At 49.6% G+C, this 17,567-nt stretch overlaps 1 protein-coding gene across 1 annotated transcript; it reads left to right on the forward strand.

The window, feature by feature from the left end:
- The first annotated feature begins 1,137 nt into the window (after nucleotides 1-1,137).
- On the forward strand, nucleotides 1,138-14,875 carry LOC122559399 (lysoplasmalogenase TMEM86A-like). The gene is made up of 3 exons (XM_087997554.1): nucleotides 1,138-1,314; nucleotides 5,613-5,802; nucleotides 14,448-14,875. Exons 1-3 carry the CDS (start codon nucleotides 1,138-1,140, stop codon nucleotides 14,873-14,875), a joined length of 795 nt encoding a protein of 264 aa, XP_087853680.1.
- Nucleotides 14,876-17,567: the final 2,692 nt, after the last annotated feature.

A 17,567-nucleotide genomic window follows, 5' to 3' on the forward strand; every position in this document is an offset into this window, starting at 1 on the left:
GGACTCCTAACAGCACACAAACCAACAGCCACTCTCGGACAACAACTCACCAGAACGAAGGACCCAATACTCAGCATGAGCAAAACCAATGTAGTATGCAAAATCCCATGCAAGGACTGCACAAAACACTACATAAGACAAACAGGAAGACAGCTAACGATCCGCATCCATGAACACCAACTAGCCACGAAACGACACGACCAGGTATCCTTAGTAGCCACACACGCAGATGACAAGCAACATGAATTCGACTGGGACAACACTACTATTATAGGACAAGCCAAACCGAACAGCCAGGGAATTCCTAGAGGCATGGAACTCATCCACAGATTCAATCAATAAGCACATCGACCTGGACCCAATATACAGGCCACTGCAACGGACAGCTGGAACTGACAACCGGAGGCGGCAGATTCAAACCACTACAAATGCCGGAGGAAAGATCACAGAAGCGCTTCACGGGAGGCTCCCAAGCACTGAGAAAGCAGTGTTAACATTTCCCAGAAACATTAACTCTGATTTCTCTGTAAAGATAAAGCTCAGCAGGTCTGGCAGTATCAGCAATTTCTGTTTCTGATTTACAGCACCTGCAGGTTTTTTTCCCGGGTTTTTAAATAACAAGCTGCGTTGGTTCTTCTAGTAATAACAGCATTGATCTTTCCTGCCATCAGCTGCACTGATCTTGTTTGCAGCAACTGCATTGGCTTTTATCGTAATAATTACATTGGACCTTCCCTTGACAACTGCATTGATCCTTCCGAGAACATGCTGCACTAGTCCTGCCCATAATAAACTGCACTGCTCGTTCCTGTAACAACAGCTGTGCTCCTTTCTATAACTACATTGGTCCTCTGCTGCACTGGTGTGCTTACAGCAGCTGCATGTTTCCTAAACCAATTGAGTTAATCCCTTCTGCAGAATGCTGCTTTGGTCCTTCCTCGTCATGCTGGACCTCCTTCTAACAAGTGTGAGTCCATCCACTGACGCAACGATGAGATAAATACGCACATTGTTGATAAAATAATGAGCGGGTTACGTTTTAATTCATTCAAAATCTAACATCAAAGGTCATAAACAAGCAATGGTTGACCAACACTTCCCATTTGCTACGGTTACTATGGCAAGTATTTTCGAGCAATGAACTCGGATAAGTCTGCAGTTCGAGGTGAGAGTTGGAACCTGAAATCTCATGGAAATTTTCAAGGTAACTGTGAACTCCGGGCGTTGGGCGCTTGTTCAATCACTGACTTCCAGTTACACCCGGAAACATTGTCGCGACTTGCCTGCTGGTATTACCCTGTATTCAACAAGAATGTGAAACATTCCCTGCCACAATAAGGGTTCATTCCCAGCCAGGATGCAAGATACAATCGCAGCAGCAGCAGTGTTTTTTTTTCTGATCATTTAACACTGAAATGTAAATGGGTAATTATATTCCCGTTGGGTGACAGACTTGGGTACTGGGGAGTGCGAGGTGTTGCTTAAAAAATGGGGATAAAACAGTTTTTAAAATTTCTGCATTGCTTGATCTCAGTTAGCTCTTAAACATAAACCGGGGTGTGTAAGAATGGCATCACAGTGGATTTCAGGCCGTCATTCGTGTTTGAGGAATTATCACTTGGGTACAAGGAGATCCCATAACCAACGGTGATAAATGATCTGAATCAGAGGGAGATACTGTCGTGCTTGAATGAAAGATGATCCGGGAGGTGCAGCCAAATGAGATTGAACAGTGGACCGAGTGGCCTATTCCGTGCCCTTAATTCATAACTTTGTATGTTTATAGCAACCACAGAGGTGGTCGTTTTGTCACATGGAGTCTGTGACAGCTGGGGGCAGAGAAAGCCCACCAGTGTCACTCTCAGCTCCTTTTGAAACCATTCACACTCATCAGCAGGGAGTTCCATTAAGCAGTGACTGCACAAGGAAATTCTTTCTCACAGCTGACTCCCACCCCACAATCAACACCCACCCCCTTTTTCCTTGTCTACCTTTGCCAAACCTTTTGCTGTCTTGGCCACCTCAATTAGGCCTCTTCAGTAGCTCCATCAAGGAGGAGTAGTGACCTGGAAAACATTGGAGCTTCCACACTCACCCGAGAAGATGGTGAACTGGCAGTTCAGGCCCAGCAGTAGAACTGGGAGCTATGATGTTGGCAAGGATGCTCCCAGGGACCAGTCACATTTCCTGCATCACAGCCAGAGAAGACCATCTACTTAAATTACTGATAGCCTCTCAACACATACTGTCACATTCATACCTCCTCCCAACTCCATGCTTATAAGCATCCCTGATTTTCAACCTTTCACCTTTGGCAGCCCCCGCCTTCAGTTGTTTGTGTCCTAAGCTCTTCCAAATTCCCAATGCCTTACTCTCCTCCTTTAAAATAGTCCTTAATTCCACCTCTTTGCTCACTGTTCACCAATACTAATATCTCCTTCTGTGACTTGGCATCAGAACTGGATAACTCACATGAAGCAAGTCATAGGGGTTTCACTAAAGGCTATAAAGTTGTTTTACAATTTGTAGAAATACAATCAGCCCATGTAGCACAAAGGGCAGCACGGTGGCACAGTGGTTAGCCCTGCCACCTCACAGCGCCTGAGACCTGAGTTCAATTCCAGCCTGTGTGGAGTTTGCACATTCTCCCTGTGTCTGCGTGGATTTCCTCCGGGTGCTCCAGTTTCCTCCCACAATCCAAAACAAATTTACATGTTAGGTGAATTGGCCATGCTAAATTGTCTGTAGTGTTAGGTCAAGGGGTAAATGTAGGGGAATGGGACTAGGTGGGTTGCGCTTCGGAGGGTTGGTGTGGACTTGTTGGACCTATTTCCACACTGTAAGTAATGTAACTAATGCACCTAACATTATGGGCAATTTAGCATGGCCAATTTACCTGACCTGCACATCTTTGAAGTGCGGGAAGAAACCGGAGCACCTGGAGGAACCCCATGCAGACACGGGGAGAATGTGCAAATTCCACACAGACAGTCGCCTGAGGCTGGAATTGAACCTGGGACCCTGCTCCTGTGAGGCAGCAGTGCTAACCACTGAGCCACCGTGGATTATTGGGAGAATAACTCAAAATCAATTCCTCAGCCACGTCTTTTTGTTGCGTAATTGCACAGATGTCAATAAAACACTTTACAGTCAGCTAGGTGGCATCATTACAAGGATGCCTGCCTTGAAGAAGTTTTCCTCCTCTCTCTACAAGAATCTCAGGGAGTCCCTCTCCCACTGCAACTCCCCACCCTCCTCTAGCTTATCTCTCCACGCTTCAGGCTCTCTGCCTTTATTCCTGATAAAGGGCTTTTGCCCGAAACGTCCATTTGGTGCTCGTCGGATGCTGCCTGAATTGCTGTGCTCTTCCAGCACCACTGATCCAGCATCATTACATGTGACACTCTACTATGGAGACTCTATCTTACTTTCAGTCATTCAGGTGACATAATAATCCAAGTCCATATAGCAGATTAAAGAGGCTCTTGTGATGCAGTGGTAGTGTGACCTTTGAAATGGGATCAAGTCCTACTGATTCTAGCAGTGCACCATAACATCTCTGAACATATTGATTAAAAATGCCTATAAGCTAGGCTGTATATGTGAGTGTGATATTAGCATCCAAAGTCAGTTGTTAATAAACTTCTACCCTACTCAACATGAACCCAAATTGTGGTGTTGGTTGCATAGGCTAACGTATAGATAATCATAATGCCATAAGACATGGAAGCAGAATTAGCCCATCAAGTCTGCTCTGCCATTTGATCATGACTGATATGTTTCTCAACTCCATTCTCCCGCCTTCTCCCAATAATCCACGGTGGCTCAGTGGTTAGCACTGCTGCCTCACAGGAGCAGGGTCCCAGGTTCAATTCCAGCCTTGGGTGACTGTCTGTGTGGAGTTTGCACATTCTCCCCGTGTCTGCGTGGGTTTCCTCCCACACTTCAAAGATGTGCAGGTCAGGTAAATTGCCCATGCTAAATTGCCCATAATGTTAGGTGCATTAGTCAGGGGTAAATGTAGGGGAATGGGTCTGGGTGGGTTGCTTTTCGGAGGATCGGTGTGGACTTGTTGGGCTGAAGGGCCTTTTTCCACAGTGTAGGAAATCTAATCCAAACCCTTGATCCCCTTACCAATCAACAGCCTCTTAAATACACTCAATAACTTAGCCACGACAGTCCTCTGCAGCAATAAGTTCCATAGACTAACCACCATCTGCTGAAGACATTCCTCTTCATCTCAGTTTTAAAGGGTTGTCCCTTCAACCTGAGGCTGTACCCATGGATCCTAGTCTCTCCTACTAATGGAAACATCTCCTGTATGTCCAATGCTCTTTGTATGCTGCAGTCAGATCTCCCCTCATCCTTCTACACTCTAGTGAGTACAGAACCAAAGTCCTCAACTGCTCCCCATCTGACAAACCCTTCATCCTTGGAATCACCCCTGTAAACCTCCTTTGGAACTCCTCCATTGGCAGCACATCCTTCCTTAGATACAGGGCCCAAAACTGCTCACAATATTCCAAATACAGTCTGACCAGAGACTTATAGAGCCTCAGCAGTATATCTCCACTCTTACATTCTAGCCCCTTTGAAATGAATGCTAACACTGCATGTTAACCTTAAGAGAATCCTGAACTAGGACTCCTAAGTGCCTTTGCACTTCACATTTCCAAAGCCTTTTCTCTGAAGAAAATATTCTATGCCTCTATTCTCCCTAATAAAGTGCATAACCGCACAAGACCCCTCCATTGTATTCCATCTCCCATTTCTTTGCCTACTCACCTACCTTGCCCAAATCCTTCTGCAGCTTCCCCACTTCCTCAGCACTACTTGTCCCTCCACCTATCTTTGTGTCACCTGCAAGCTTATGAACAATGTTCCTTTGTCCAGATTTTTAATGTATAATGTGAGTAGTTGTGGACATCCACTGCCATTCTGAAAAGATGCTTTTATCCCCACTCTGTATGTTATGCCAGTCAGCATAATATAGTTAATATAGAAACCCTTATTGAACCTCCCCTCAGGCTGGTACAAGCAGTCCCTGTTTTTTTTTGTCAGGCTGTCCTAATGACTTTCATTCACCCGTTTCCTGGAAACGTCTGAGTAGTTGGCACTGGGAACTGAACTTGTGTGCAGAGTCATGATTTGAAGAAACCAGTGTTGGACTGGGGTGGACAAAGTTAAAAATCACACAACCCCAGGTTATAGTCCAACAGGCTTATTTGGAAGCACTAGCTTTCGGAGGACTGCTACTTCAGGTGTTTGTGAAGCAGGACCATAAGAGACAGAATTTATAGCAAAAGACTATAATGTCATGCAACTGAAATGATAAACCGAGATTAAGTCATCTTTTAGAATGGGTTTGCTCATTTCAAACCCCAGAACTTCTTTTCAGTGACATTCTCAAGATAACTTCAGGTTTTCCATCAAAAGATGCTATCTCAGCTCAGGCAATGCATTAAAGGTGTGAGGTTAAAGTCTGTCTCTGTTCAAATCTTGAATGCAAACTCTAGATACATACACCCAAAGCACCAAGTCAAATGCTGATATGAGCCGGTGGTGTTCGATATGTTGAGTTGTGGACTGAATGGTCTCCTCTTTGACTTCAGTTTGTGATTCCCTTTGCTCTGGCTCTGCTGCTGCGGTTCGAGTTTGGGTTACCAGAAACACGTCCGAATCCAACGAGGGCATTGCTCCGAGTTTTGCCGATTATCGTTCTCATAGCTGCAGTGCAGGAGAGACACCGTGGAAACGAATTCTCCCTCCTCCTGTCTGCAGGGCTCAGCTTCTCGGCTGCAGGTGAGACACGCCACATGGTGGCAGCTGGTAATGAACGCTCTAGTTACAGCTCAAGAGGCAAACACAGATCACGGGCCTGGAGACTCTATTACCAAGTCTCAAGGTGTGAGAGTACAGGTTAATTGGGGGTTGGTTTGGGCTGGACACCTGGCTTGTAATGCACATGAACAACGTGAGTTCGATTCCTGCAGGATTCTCCTTACCCTCTATCCTGAGGCATGCTGACCCTCACCTTAAACCATCACTAGTTTTCTCTCTCTTATAAGTGAGCAGCCCTGTGATCTGGCAAGACCCTGGAGACATTACCCGTCTACAGGTTCATTACCCTCTCCTACGAACAAGCCTCCATCTCTCCCGTCCTACATCCCAAAATCTCATGTGTTTCCCTCACTGAACCATACGCTGAAGGTTTGGCTTTAGAGACTCACCAATATTTTCACAAGGGGAGCAAGGTAGCTACAAAGAAGGCCATTTTGCCTATTGTACCTATGACAGCATTTTGGCAGAAGGGAGCTGATCTGATTTGATTGCAGTATCTTTGTATTTAAAAGTGTCATTGATAGTGTCTGTGTTTCCAAGATTTAAATCTTCCGTCAAAGTCGCAGATCTTAGGAAATTTAATGCCCAATACATTTTCACTGTTCATTCCGCTGTATCATGAGATTCCATCAAGCCCACTCAATTACCCAAAGGTTTTGTTATCTGGTTTGCCTGTAATAGGAACAAATCCCATTATTGTTCCAATTTTAACTGAAAAGACTTTGAGTAATGACTCAAACATGAACCTATCATTTTTTGATTTGCCAAAATAATTAGAGCTCAGATCAGAGGATTCAACCTCCAGTGGGGTGGTGCACAGAAATTGTGCACAGAATCCAGGCTGATATTTCTAATGTTGTGCTGCTGAAGGGTCAGTGCTGAGCAAGTGCTGCATTGTCGGAGGGTCAGTACTGAAAAAGCGCTGAACTGTCAGAGGGTCAGTACTGAGGAAGTGCTGCACTGTTGGAGGGTCAGTACTGAGGGAGTGCCGCACTGTTGGAGGGTCAGTACTGAGGGAGTGCCACACTGTTGGAGGGTCAGTACTGAGGGAGTGCCGCACTGTTGGGGGGTCAGTACTGAGGGAGTGCCGCACTGTTGGAGGGTCAGTACGGAGGGAGTGCCTCACTGTTGGAGGGTCAGTACTGAAGGAGTGCCATACTGTTGGAGGGTCAGTACGGAGGGAGTGCCGCACTGTTGGAGGGTCAGTACTGAGGGAGTGCCGCACTGTTGGAGGGTCAGTACTGAGGGAGTGCCTCACTGTTGGAGGGTCAGTACTGAGGGAGTGCCACACTGTTGGAGGGTCAGTACTGAGGGAGTGCCGCATTGTCGGAGGGTCAGTACTGAGGAAGTGCCGCACTGTTGGAGGGTCAGTACTGAGGGAGTGCCGCACTGTTGGAGGGTCAGTACTGAGGGAGTGCCGCACTGTTGGAGGGTCAGTACTGAGGGAGTGCCCCACAGTTGGAGGGTCAGTACTGAGGGAGTGCCACACTGTTGGAGGGTCAGTACTGAGGGAGTGCCGCACTGTTGGAGGGTCAGTACTGAGGGAGTGCCGCACTGTTGGAGGGTCAGTACTGAGGTAGTGCTACATTGTCGGAGGGTCAGTACTGAGGGAGTGCCACACTGTCGGAGGGTCTGTACTGAGGGAGTGCCATACTGTTGGAGGGTCAGTACTGAGGGAGTGCCGCATTGTTGGAGGGTCAGTACTGAGGGAGTGCCGCACTGTTGGAGTGTCAGTACTGAGGAAGTGCTGCATTGTCGGAGGGTCAGTACTGAGGGAGTGCCATACTGTTGGAGGGTCAGTAATGAGGGAGTGCCGCACTGTTGAAGGGTCAGTACTGAGGGAGTGCCGCACTGTTGGAGGGTCAGTACTGAGGAAGTGCTGCATTGTCGGAGGGTCAGTACTGAGGGAGTGCCACACTGTCGGAGGGTCAGTACTGAGGGAGTGCCATACTGTTGGAGGGTCAGTACTGAGGGAGTGCCACACTGTTGGAGGGTCAGTACTGAAGGAGTGCCGCACTGTTGGAGGGTCAGTACTGAGGGAGTGCCGCACTGTTGGAGGGTCAGTACTGCGGGAGTGCCGCACTTTTGGAGGGTCAGTACTGAGGGAGTGCCACACTGTTGGAGGGTCAGTACTGAGGGAGTGCCGCACTGTTGGAGGGTCAGTACTGAGGGAGTGCCGCACTGTTGGAGGGTCAGTACTGAGGGAGTGCCACACTGTTGGAGGGTCAGTACTGTGGGAGTACCGCACTGTTGGAGGGTCAGTACTGAGGGAGTGCCGCACTGTTGGAGGGTCAGTACTGAGGGAGTGCTGCACTGTTGGAGGGTCAGTACTGAGGGAGTGCCACACTGTTTGAGGGTCAGTACTGAGGGAGTGCCGCACTGTTGGAGGGTCAGTACTGAGCATTGTCGGAGGGTCAGTACTGAGGGAGTGCTGCATTGTCGGAGGGTCAGTACTGAGGGAGTGCCGCACTGTCGGAGGGTCAGTACTGAGGGAGTGCCGCACTGTTGGAGGGTCAGTACTGAGGGAGTGCCGCACTGTTGGAGGGTCAGTACTGAGGGAGTGCCACACTGTTGGAGGGTCAGTACTGAGGGAGTGCCGCACTGTCGGAGGGTCAGTACTGAGGGAGTGCTGCATTGTCGGAGGGTCAGTACTGAGGGAGTGCCGCACTGTCGGAGGGTCAGTACTGAGGGAGTGCCATACTGTTGGAGGGTCAGTACTGAGGGAGTGCCGCACTGTTGGAGGGTCAGTACTGAGGGAGTGCCGCACTGTTGGAGGGTCAGTACTGAGGAAGTGCTGCATTGTCGGAGGGTCAGTACTGAGGGAGTGCCACACTGTCGGAGGGTCAGTTCTGAGGGAGTGCCATACTTTTGGAGGGTCAGTACTGAGGGAGTGCCGCACTGTTGGAGGGTCAGTACTGAGGGAGTGCCACACTGTCGGAGGGTCAGTACTGAGGGAGTGCCATACTTTTGGAGGGTCAGTACTGAGGGAGTGCCGCGCTGTTGGAGGGTCAGTACTGAGGGAGTGCCACACTGTTGGAGGGTCAGTACTGTGGGAGTACCGCACTGTTGGAGGGTCAGTACTGAGGGAGTGCCGCACTGTTGGAGGGTCAGTACTGAGGGAGTGCTGCACTGTTGGAGGGTCAGTACTGAGGGAGTGCCACACTGTTTGAGGGTCAGTACTGAGGGAGTGCCGCACTGTTGGAGGGTCAGTACTGAGCATTGTCGGAGGGTCAGTACTGAGGGAGTGCTGCATTGTCGGAGGGTCAGTACTGAGGGAGTGCCGCACTGTCGGAGGGTCAGTACTGAGGGAGTGCTGCATTGTCGGAGGGTCAGTACTGAGGGAGTGCCACACTGTCGGAGGGTCAGTACTGAGGGAGTGCCATACTGTCGGAGGGTCAGTACTGAGGAAGTGCTGCATTGTCGGAGGGTCAGTACTGAGGGAGTGCCACACTGTCGGAGGGTCAGTACTGAGGGAGTGCCATACTTTTGGAGGGTCAGTACTGAGGGAGTGCCGCACCGTTGGAGGGTCAGTACTGAGGGAGTGCCATACTGTCGGAGGGTCAGTACTGAGGAAGTGCTGCATTGTCGGAGGGTCAGTACTGAGGGAGTGCCACACTGTCGGAGGGTCAGTACTGAGGGAGTGCCATACTTTTGGAGGGTCAGTACTGAGGGAGTGCCGCACTGTTGGAGGGTCAGTACTGAGGGAGTGCCATACTGTTGGAGGGTCAGTACTGAGGGAGTGCCGCACTGTTGGAGGGTCAGTACTGAGGGAGTGCCACACTGTTGGAGGGTCAGTACTGAGGGAGTGCCGCACTGTTGGAGGGTCAGTACTGTGGGAGTGCCGCACTGTTGGAGGGTCAGTACTGAGGGAGTGCCGAACTGTTGGAGGGTCAGTACTGAGGGAGTGCCACACTGTTGGAGGGTCAGTACTGAGGGAGTGCGCACTGTTGGAAGGTCAGTACTGAGGAAGTGCTGCATTGTCGGAGGGTCAGTACTGAGGGAGTGCCATACTGTTGGAGGGTCAGTACTGAGGGACTGCCGCACTGTTGGAGGGTCAGTACTGAGGGAGTGCCGCACTGTTGGAGGGTCAGTACTGAGGGAGTGCCACACTGTTGGAGGGTCAGTACTGAGGGAGTGCCACACTGTTGGAGGATCAGTACTGAGGGAGTGCCACACTGTTGGAGGGTCAGTACTGAGGGAGTGCCACACTGTTGGAGGGTCAGTACTGAGGGAGTGCCGCACTGTTGGAGGGTCAGTACTGAGGGAGTGCCGCACTGTTGGAGGGTCAGTACTGAGGGAGTGCCACACTGTTGGAGGGTCAGTGCTGAGGGAGTGCCGCACTGTTGGAGGGTCAGTACTGAGGGACTGCCACACTGTTGGAGGGTCAGTACTGAGGGAGTTCCGCTCTGTTGGAGGATCAGTACTGAGGAAGTGCCACACTGTTGGAGGATCAGTACTGAGGGAGCACCGCACTGATAGAGAGTCAGAACTGAGGGAGTGCTGCACTGTTGGAGGGTCAGTACTGAGGGAATGCTGCACTGTTGGAGGGTCAGTGCTGAGGGAGCACCGCACTGATAGAGAGTCAGAACTGAGGGAGTGCTGCACTGTTGGAGGGTCAGTACTGAGGGAATGCTGCACTGTTGGAGGGTCAGTGCTGAGGGAGCACCGCACTGATAGAGAATCAGTACTGAGGGAGTGCTGCACTGTTGGAGGGTCAGTACTGAGGGAATGCTGCACTGATAGAGAGTCAGTACTGAGGGAGTGCTGAATTGATAGAGGGTCAGTGCTGAGGGAGCATCAGACAGTCAGAAGCTAGGACGGGGGAATGCTGCAGTGTTGAAGGGTCAGTACTGAGGAATCTGCAAATCGTTGGAGTATCACAACTGAGGAAACCCTTTATTGTCAGAGAGTGAGGAATGAACAGTGCTAAACAATTTGAAGTTAGATACTGAGAAAGCACTATACTCTCAGTGGGGAAGTACTAAAGGATGAACAAATGCTGGCCTAGCCAGTAATGCCCACATCTGTGAATTAATAACAAAGAATAAAGTGCGGCACAGTGGCACAGTGGTTAGCACTGCTGCCTCGCAGCGCTAGAGACCTGGGTTCAATTCCAGCCTCAGGCGACTCTCTGTGTGGAGTTTGCACGTTCTCCCCGTGTCTGCGTGGGCACCCTCCGGGTGCTCTGGTTTCCTCCCACCATCCAAAAAAAAATGTGCAGATTAGGTGAATTGGCCACGCTAAATTGCCCGTAGTGTTAGGTGAAGGGATAAATGTGGGAGAATGGGTGGGTTACGCTTCGGCGGGTCAGTGTGGACTTGTTGGGCCGAAGGGCCTGTTTCCACACTGCAAGTAATCTAATCTAAGAGGACTGAGAGACCATTACAATCTCAGAGGGATACAATCAACATTTAATATCTATCCCCACGCAACTGAGCATCTTGGCTGGGCTGGTGATTAAAAGTCAATTACATTGCTATGGGTCTGGTGTCACCTTAAGAAAGAATGACAGATTTCTCTCCCTAAAGGGTGAAGATGAGTTCTACACTTACCATTAGTTTATTGCTCCAGATGTATTTAATTCATTACTAGCTCCCTAGCTGGTGTTGAGACTTCAAACTCTGATTTCTGGACCTATACTATAAGCTTCTGGGTGACTGGTTGCATATTGTAATCATAGTCCAAGGTACCCAACTCTGGGAGCTTGCTGCACACAAACTCACCGATGCTCCTTCCACATTCACAACAGTGACTCCACAGCAACGGCCTTCCTTGATTGTAAAGCACTTTGGAATGTCTTGGTGACAGGGGCTACATAATTGCAAGTCTTTCTATAACAGGGTCAAATCAAATGAGCCATTTTGAGTGACTGAATGGTGTTGCAATGCTTGATGGTAATTCTGTTGTGGCTCAGCTGGTCACAGTGTTATCCTTGACTCACAAACATAGGACCTTAAGTCCCACTCCAGAGCTAGCAGCACAAACCTCACGCTGTGCTGAAGGAATGCTGCACTGTTTGTGGAATCCTTTTCTAATGAGATAATAAATGGAGATCCTGCCCATGCATTTAGATAAATGTGAGGTGCTGCATTTTGGAAAAGCAAATCAGAGCAGGACTTATACACTTGATGGTAAGGTCCTGGGGAGTGTTGGTGAACAGAGACCTTGGAGTGCAGGTTCATTGTTCCTTGAAAGTAGAATTGCAGGTAGATAGGATAGTGAAGGCGGTGTTTGGTATGCTTTCCTTTATTGGTCAGTGTATTGAGTGTAGGATTTGGGAGGTCATGTTAGGCCACTTTGGAGTACAGAGGAATCTTGATTATCCGCATACCAATTATCCGAAAATCGGATTATCTGAAGGAGATCTCGAGGTTCTGATGGAAACATTACATCAAAAACGGGTTTCCAACAGTGATCGCGTCTTTTGTTTATAGTGATTAAACAGGCACCGTCTCCAAATGACTGACTGCCCGCCCTCTCTCTGTCCCCACACTTTCCCTGGAGTTCCCCAGATAATCTCTCCAACATTGTCGCGCACAGGGCAAAGGTAGAACCTGGCAAAAAGTTGCAGTAAAAAGTTGTGTGTGTGGCTGCGTGTGTGTGTGTGTGTGTAGCTGTGTGTGTGTGTGTCTGTCTGTGTGTGTGTGTGTGTGTGTAGCTGTGTGTGTGTGGCTGTGTGTGTGTAGCTGTGTGTGTGTGTAGCTGTGTGTGTGTCTGTGTGTGGCTGTGTGTGTGTGTGTCTGTGTGTGTAGCTGTGTGTGTGTCTATCTGTGTGTGTGTGGCTGTGTGTGTGTAGCTGTGTGTGTGTGACTGTATGTGTGTCTGTGTGTGGCTGTGTGTGTGTGTGTCTGTGTGTGTAGCTGTGTGTGTGTCTATCTGTGTGTGTGTGGCTGTGTGTGTTTGTGTGTGTGTGTCTGTGTGTATGTGTCTGTGTGTGGCTGTGTGTGTGTGTCTGTGTGTGTGTGGCTGTGCGTGTGTGTGACTGTGTGTGTGTGGCTGTGTGTGTGTCTGTGTGTATATGGCTGTGTGTGTGTCTGTGTGTGTCGTACGCTATGAAGGCAGCTGCAGCAGCAGTCTTGTTGTTGGTGTCCAGTCCAGCTGCCCCAGAGAGGGGGTGGTATTGGACAGGGTTTGGGGTGGGAGGTGGTGTTGCATGGGGTTGGGAACAGGGGGGGGTGTTGGGAGCGGTGTTGGATGGGGTTGGGGGTGGGGTTGCAGTGTTGGGGGTGATGTTGTATGGAGTTGGGGGGTTGGTGTTGGTGGTAGTGTTGGATGAGGTTGGGGTGGGGGAGTGTTGGGGCAGTATTGGATGGGGTTGGGGGCGGGGGTGCAGTGTTGGAGGTGGGGGTTGTTGGGGGTGGGGGAGTGTTGGGGGCGGTGTTGGATGGGGTTGGGGGCGGGGGTGCGGTGTTGGAGGTGGGGGGTGTTGGGGGTGGGGGTGATGTTGTATGGGGTTGGGAGCGGTGTTGGGGGTGGTGTTGTATGGAGTTGGGGGGTGGTGTTGGTGGTAGTGTTGGATGGGGTTGGGGTGGGGGAGTGTTGGGGCGGTATTGGATGGGGTTGGGGGCGGGGGTGCAGTGTTGGGGGTGGGGGTTGTTGGGGGTGGGAGAGTGTTGGGGGCGGGGGTGCGGTGTTGTAGGTGGGGGGTGTTGGGGGTGGGGGTTGTGTTGTATGGGGTTGGGGGCAGTGGGTGGTGTAGCCTCACGTGCTGTGTCCCGCTGCAGTATCTTGAACAAGGAGCAGACTTTAAAAAACCCCAAGCCCCAGAGGAAAGGCATTAATCGATTTTCCGAATAATCGATTATCCAAATAAAATAGTGCCTGCCCTTTACATTCAGATAATTGAGGTTCCCCTGTATTCATGCAATTCTGGTCTCCATCCTTTCGGAAAGATGTTGTGAAACTTGAAAGGGTTCAGAAATGATTTACAAGGACGTTACCAGGATTGGAGGATTTGAGCTACAGGGAGAGGCTGAACAGGCTGGGGCTGTTTTCCTTGGAACGTCGGAGGCTGAGGGGTGACCTTATTGAGGTTTATAAAAATCATGAGGGGCATAGATAGGGTAAATAGACAAGGTCTTTTCCCTGGGTGGGGGAGTTCAGAACTAAAGGGCATAAGTTTAAGGTAGGAGGGGAAAGATTTAAAAGGGACCTAAGGGACAACTTATTCAGGCAGCGAGCGATGAGTGAATGGAATGAGCTGCCAGAGGAAGTGATGGAAGCTGGTACAATTGCAGTATTTAAAATGCATCTAGATGTTTATGAATAGGAAGCGTTTAGCAGACCAGTGGGACTAGATTGGGTTGGGATATCTGGTCGGCATGGACCAGTTAGACCGAAGGGTCTGTTTCCATGCTGTACATCTCTATGACTCTGTTCAGATGGATGTGAAAGTTTCCACAAAGGAGCTATTCCCCAATGCCCAGCTCAGCAGACATCCCTCAATCAGTTGCCCAAATGATGATGAAATGTTATCACATTGGTGTTTGTGGGAGCTTGCAGTGTGGAAATTTCCTGGTGGGTGTGAAGGACTTCTGAGATATTTCAGAGTCCCTGAAAATAACAGAATGTAGTTGCAAATCCTTGTTTTTTTTTTAACCTTGCAGGTGACCTGTGCCTTCTTTTCAAACATCAATATGTCATAATTGGGATCATCTGTTTCAGCATCGCCTACTGCTTTTACGCTTTGGCCTTCAAACTCAAGAATGACAATTTCCTGCTGGCGTGTTTGGCTTGCTTCATAGTGATTGTGATTTATCATTTCATGACTCCCAAACTGCGTGGGCTACGGGGTCCTGCCGCGATTATCTACATCACCACAGCACTCCTCATGACTTGGAGGGCAATGGCTTGGTATAGAAAGACCCGGAAATACAACTGCTTGGCTGCTGTTGTCGGGTCTGTGGTACTTGTGGTGTCCGAAACAGTACTTTCCAAACACATATTCCAGTTCCCTTTCAATCAAATTGAAGTGATTGACAGATACCCTTATTACTTGGGACAGTTACTCATTGCTTTATCTGCCCTCCCATAAACAGAATCAAACAAGAAACATTTCCTCATGTTATTCTTTCATATTTTCAGGAAGTAATTTTCTTTTACCAACACCTTCTCTTCCCACCTCCCACCCACCCCACTTCCCTGGACGCCTTGTCTTCTCATGTTCACTGCTCACTTGAGGGACCAGAATGCATCAGGTGTTCATTGACTTGTCACAGGACCAGTTGCCAAAAGCTGCCCTTGGTCAGTCACAGAGTCAGACTAAACCAGGAGAGGCTGGAGCTGCTGTGGACGTGGAATTGGCATCTTGCAGAGCTGCAGTGCTCAGCATACACCAACCCCCACCGCCCACTCACATCTTCCCAGGGATGTTGCCGGTTCTATCGCAGGTTTTTGGTAGTTTGGAGGAAGGGGGTATGTGCAATCCTCAGCCACTATAGTCAGCTCTACTCCCCACCTCTGTTAATGGTCTGAACCTGGAACTGCAAGTAAAAAGGCGAGAGGGTTGGGTTGGGGGGGAGAATCTGTACAGGTACATGTCCCCTCCCCCCACACAAAACAAAATCCAATGACTCAAGGCCGTTGCTTTTCTAACCTGTCTGACCAAAACTAGCTAGATGCTGAGTGTGGTATTGGTGATTTAAATTGGAGAGGGAACAAAGTTTGGAATAAGCTTGTTCATTTGTGCACGCCACTGTTTAATTCGCAGAATTGTTGTGGTGCAGTAGACCATTCAGCCTATCAGGGCTCCTCCAGCTCTTCAGATGAGCTTTACCAGGAGAAAACCTCTCACTCTCTCCCCCATACCCTTGCACATTTTTGGAACAATTGGATTATTTGGATAGCAACAAAGTATGTCTCAACTGAACCTACCTCCAACACACTTTCAGACAGTGCGTACCTAACTCAGAGTGCAAAGGGTTTTCGCCCTCCCCCTCACCTCACATGTTGCAAATTGTTTTCTATCAGTGTCCTCGAGCTCTTGACCTTTTTACAAGCAGGAACCGATTCTGCCGATCTACTTTAGCCACGTTGCTCATGATTTTGAAAACCTTAATAAGTTCTCCTTTTCTCTCCAAGGAGAATAGCCCCAACTGAACCAGGACTTCATTAGAATAAGATTAGGGTTTTTTTTTAATGATACAGCTGCCCGTAAAATTACTGCCTGCACCTATTTCCAAACATGAACAATCCTAAATCCCTTTCATTATCAAAGCCCTTCTCCCCTTTGCAACATGCAGTGACTCTTCCTAACCAGAAACACAACAATTAATAGCATTGTTCATTAGTCAAGAGCTTGAATATTGCCGAACAGAGAGACCAATTGTTAAAGTTTCTCAGCCGTATCCCTCAGGACAAATGCAAGAATATCAAATTTAAATCCATTACAGCAGAAGAAAGGATGCTGTTGGGTTGACAAGTCAACATTGATTGGCCAAGGCCAAAAGCCTCAGGAACATGCCACCCTGTGTTACAACGTTCATAATGTTGCAAAAGGTGACAACTTGCTATAAACAACCAGCCAAGGCAATGCAGATATCCCAGGGAGGTCTGAGAAAGGATCATGCTTCATAATGCCCTTCACATTGAACTATTTCACTTATAACGGGAGCACAACTGTTGGATACTCATTTGTAATAAGAGGGGAGGATGGAGAAAAAAAATTCAGCAGGCATTCTGATACACCAACACGTTGAGGATATTCATCAATCAGATTCCTTCAATTCACCAGTGACGCAAACTCTTGCATAATGTAGGTGACATACGATTCAAAGACAGCAACCAGACCACAACAAAGAGGAGCAGGATTCATCCAGACCAGCTGCTCAGACAGATCAAGGCCACACTGTCGGAGGGTCAGTGCTGAGGGAGAGCCGCACTGTCAGAGGGTCAGTGCTGAGGGAGAGCCGCACTGTCAGAGGGTCAGTGCTGAGGGAGTGCCGCACTGTCAGAGGGTCAGTGCTGAGGGAGTGCCGCACTGTCAGAGGGTCAGTGCTGAGGGAGTGCCGCACTGTCAGAGGGTCAGTGCTGAGGGAGTGCCGCACTGTCAGAGGGTCAGTGCTGAGGGAGTGCCGCACTGTCAGAGGGTCAGTGCTGAGGGAGTGCCGCGCTGTCAGAGGGTCAGTGCTGAGGGAGTGCCGCGCTGTCAGAGGGTCAGTGCTGAGGGAGTGCCGCGCTGTCAGAGGGTCAGTGCTGAGGGAGCGCCGCACTGTCAGAGGGTCAGTGCTTAGGGAGTGCCGCACTGTCAGAGGGTCAGTGCTGAGGGAGTGCCACACTGTCAGAGGGTCAATACTGAGAGAGTGCCGCACTGTCAGAGGGTCAGTGCTGAGGGAGAGCCGCACTGTCAGAGGGTCAGTGCTTAGGGAGTGCCGCACTGTCCGAGGGTCAGTACTGAGAGAGTGCCGCACTATCAGAGGGTCAGTGCTGAGGGAGAGCCACACTGTCAGAGGGTCAGTGCTTAGGGAGTGCCGCACTGTCAGAGGGTCAGTGCTGAGGGAGTGCCACACTGTCAGAGGGTCAATACTGAGAGAGTGCCGCACTGTCAGAGGGTCAGTGCTGAGGAAGTGCCGCACTGTCAAAGGGTCAGTGCTGAGGGAGTGCCGCACTGTCGGAGGGTCAATACTGAGGGAGTGCCGCACTGTCGGAGGGTCAGGACTGAGGGAGTGCCGCACTTTCGGAGGGTCAGTGCTGAGGGAGTACCGCACTGTCGGAGGGTCAGTGCTGAG

This window comes from Chiloscyllium plagiosum, unplaced genomic scaffold (assembly GCF_037043375.1).
Source record: "Chiloscyllium plagiosum isolate Xiang-an unplaced genomic scaffold, Cpla_swu_hap1 HiC_scaffold_19, whole genome shotgun sequence".
Lineage (NCBI taxonomy): Eukaryota > Metazoa > Chordata > Chondrichthyes > Orectolobiformes > Hemiscylliidae > Chiloscyllium > Chiloscyllium plagiosum.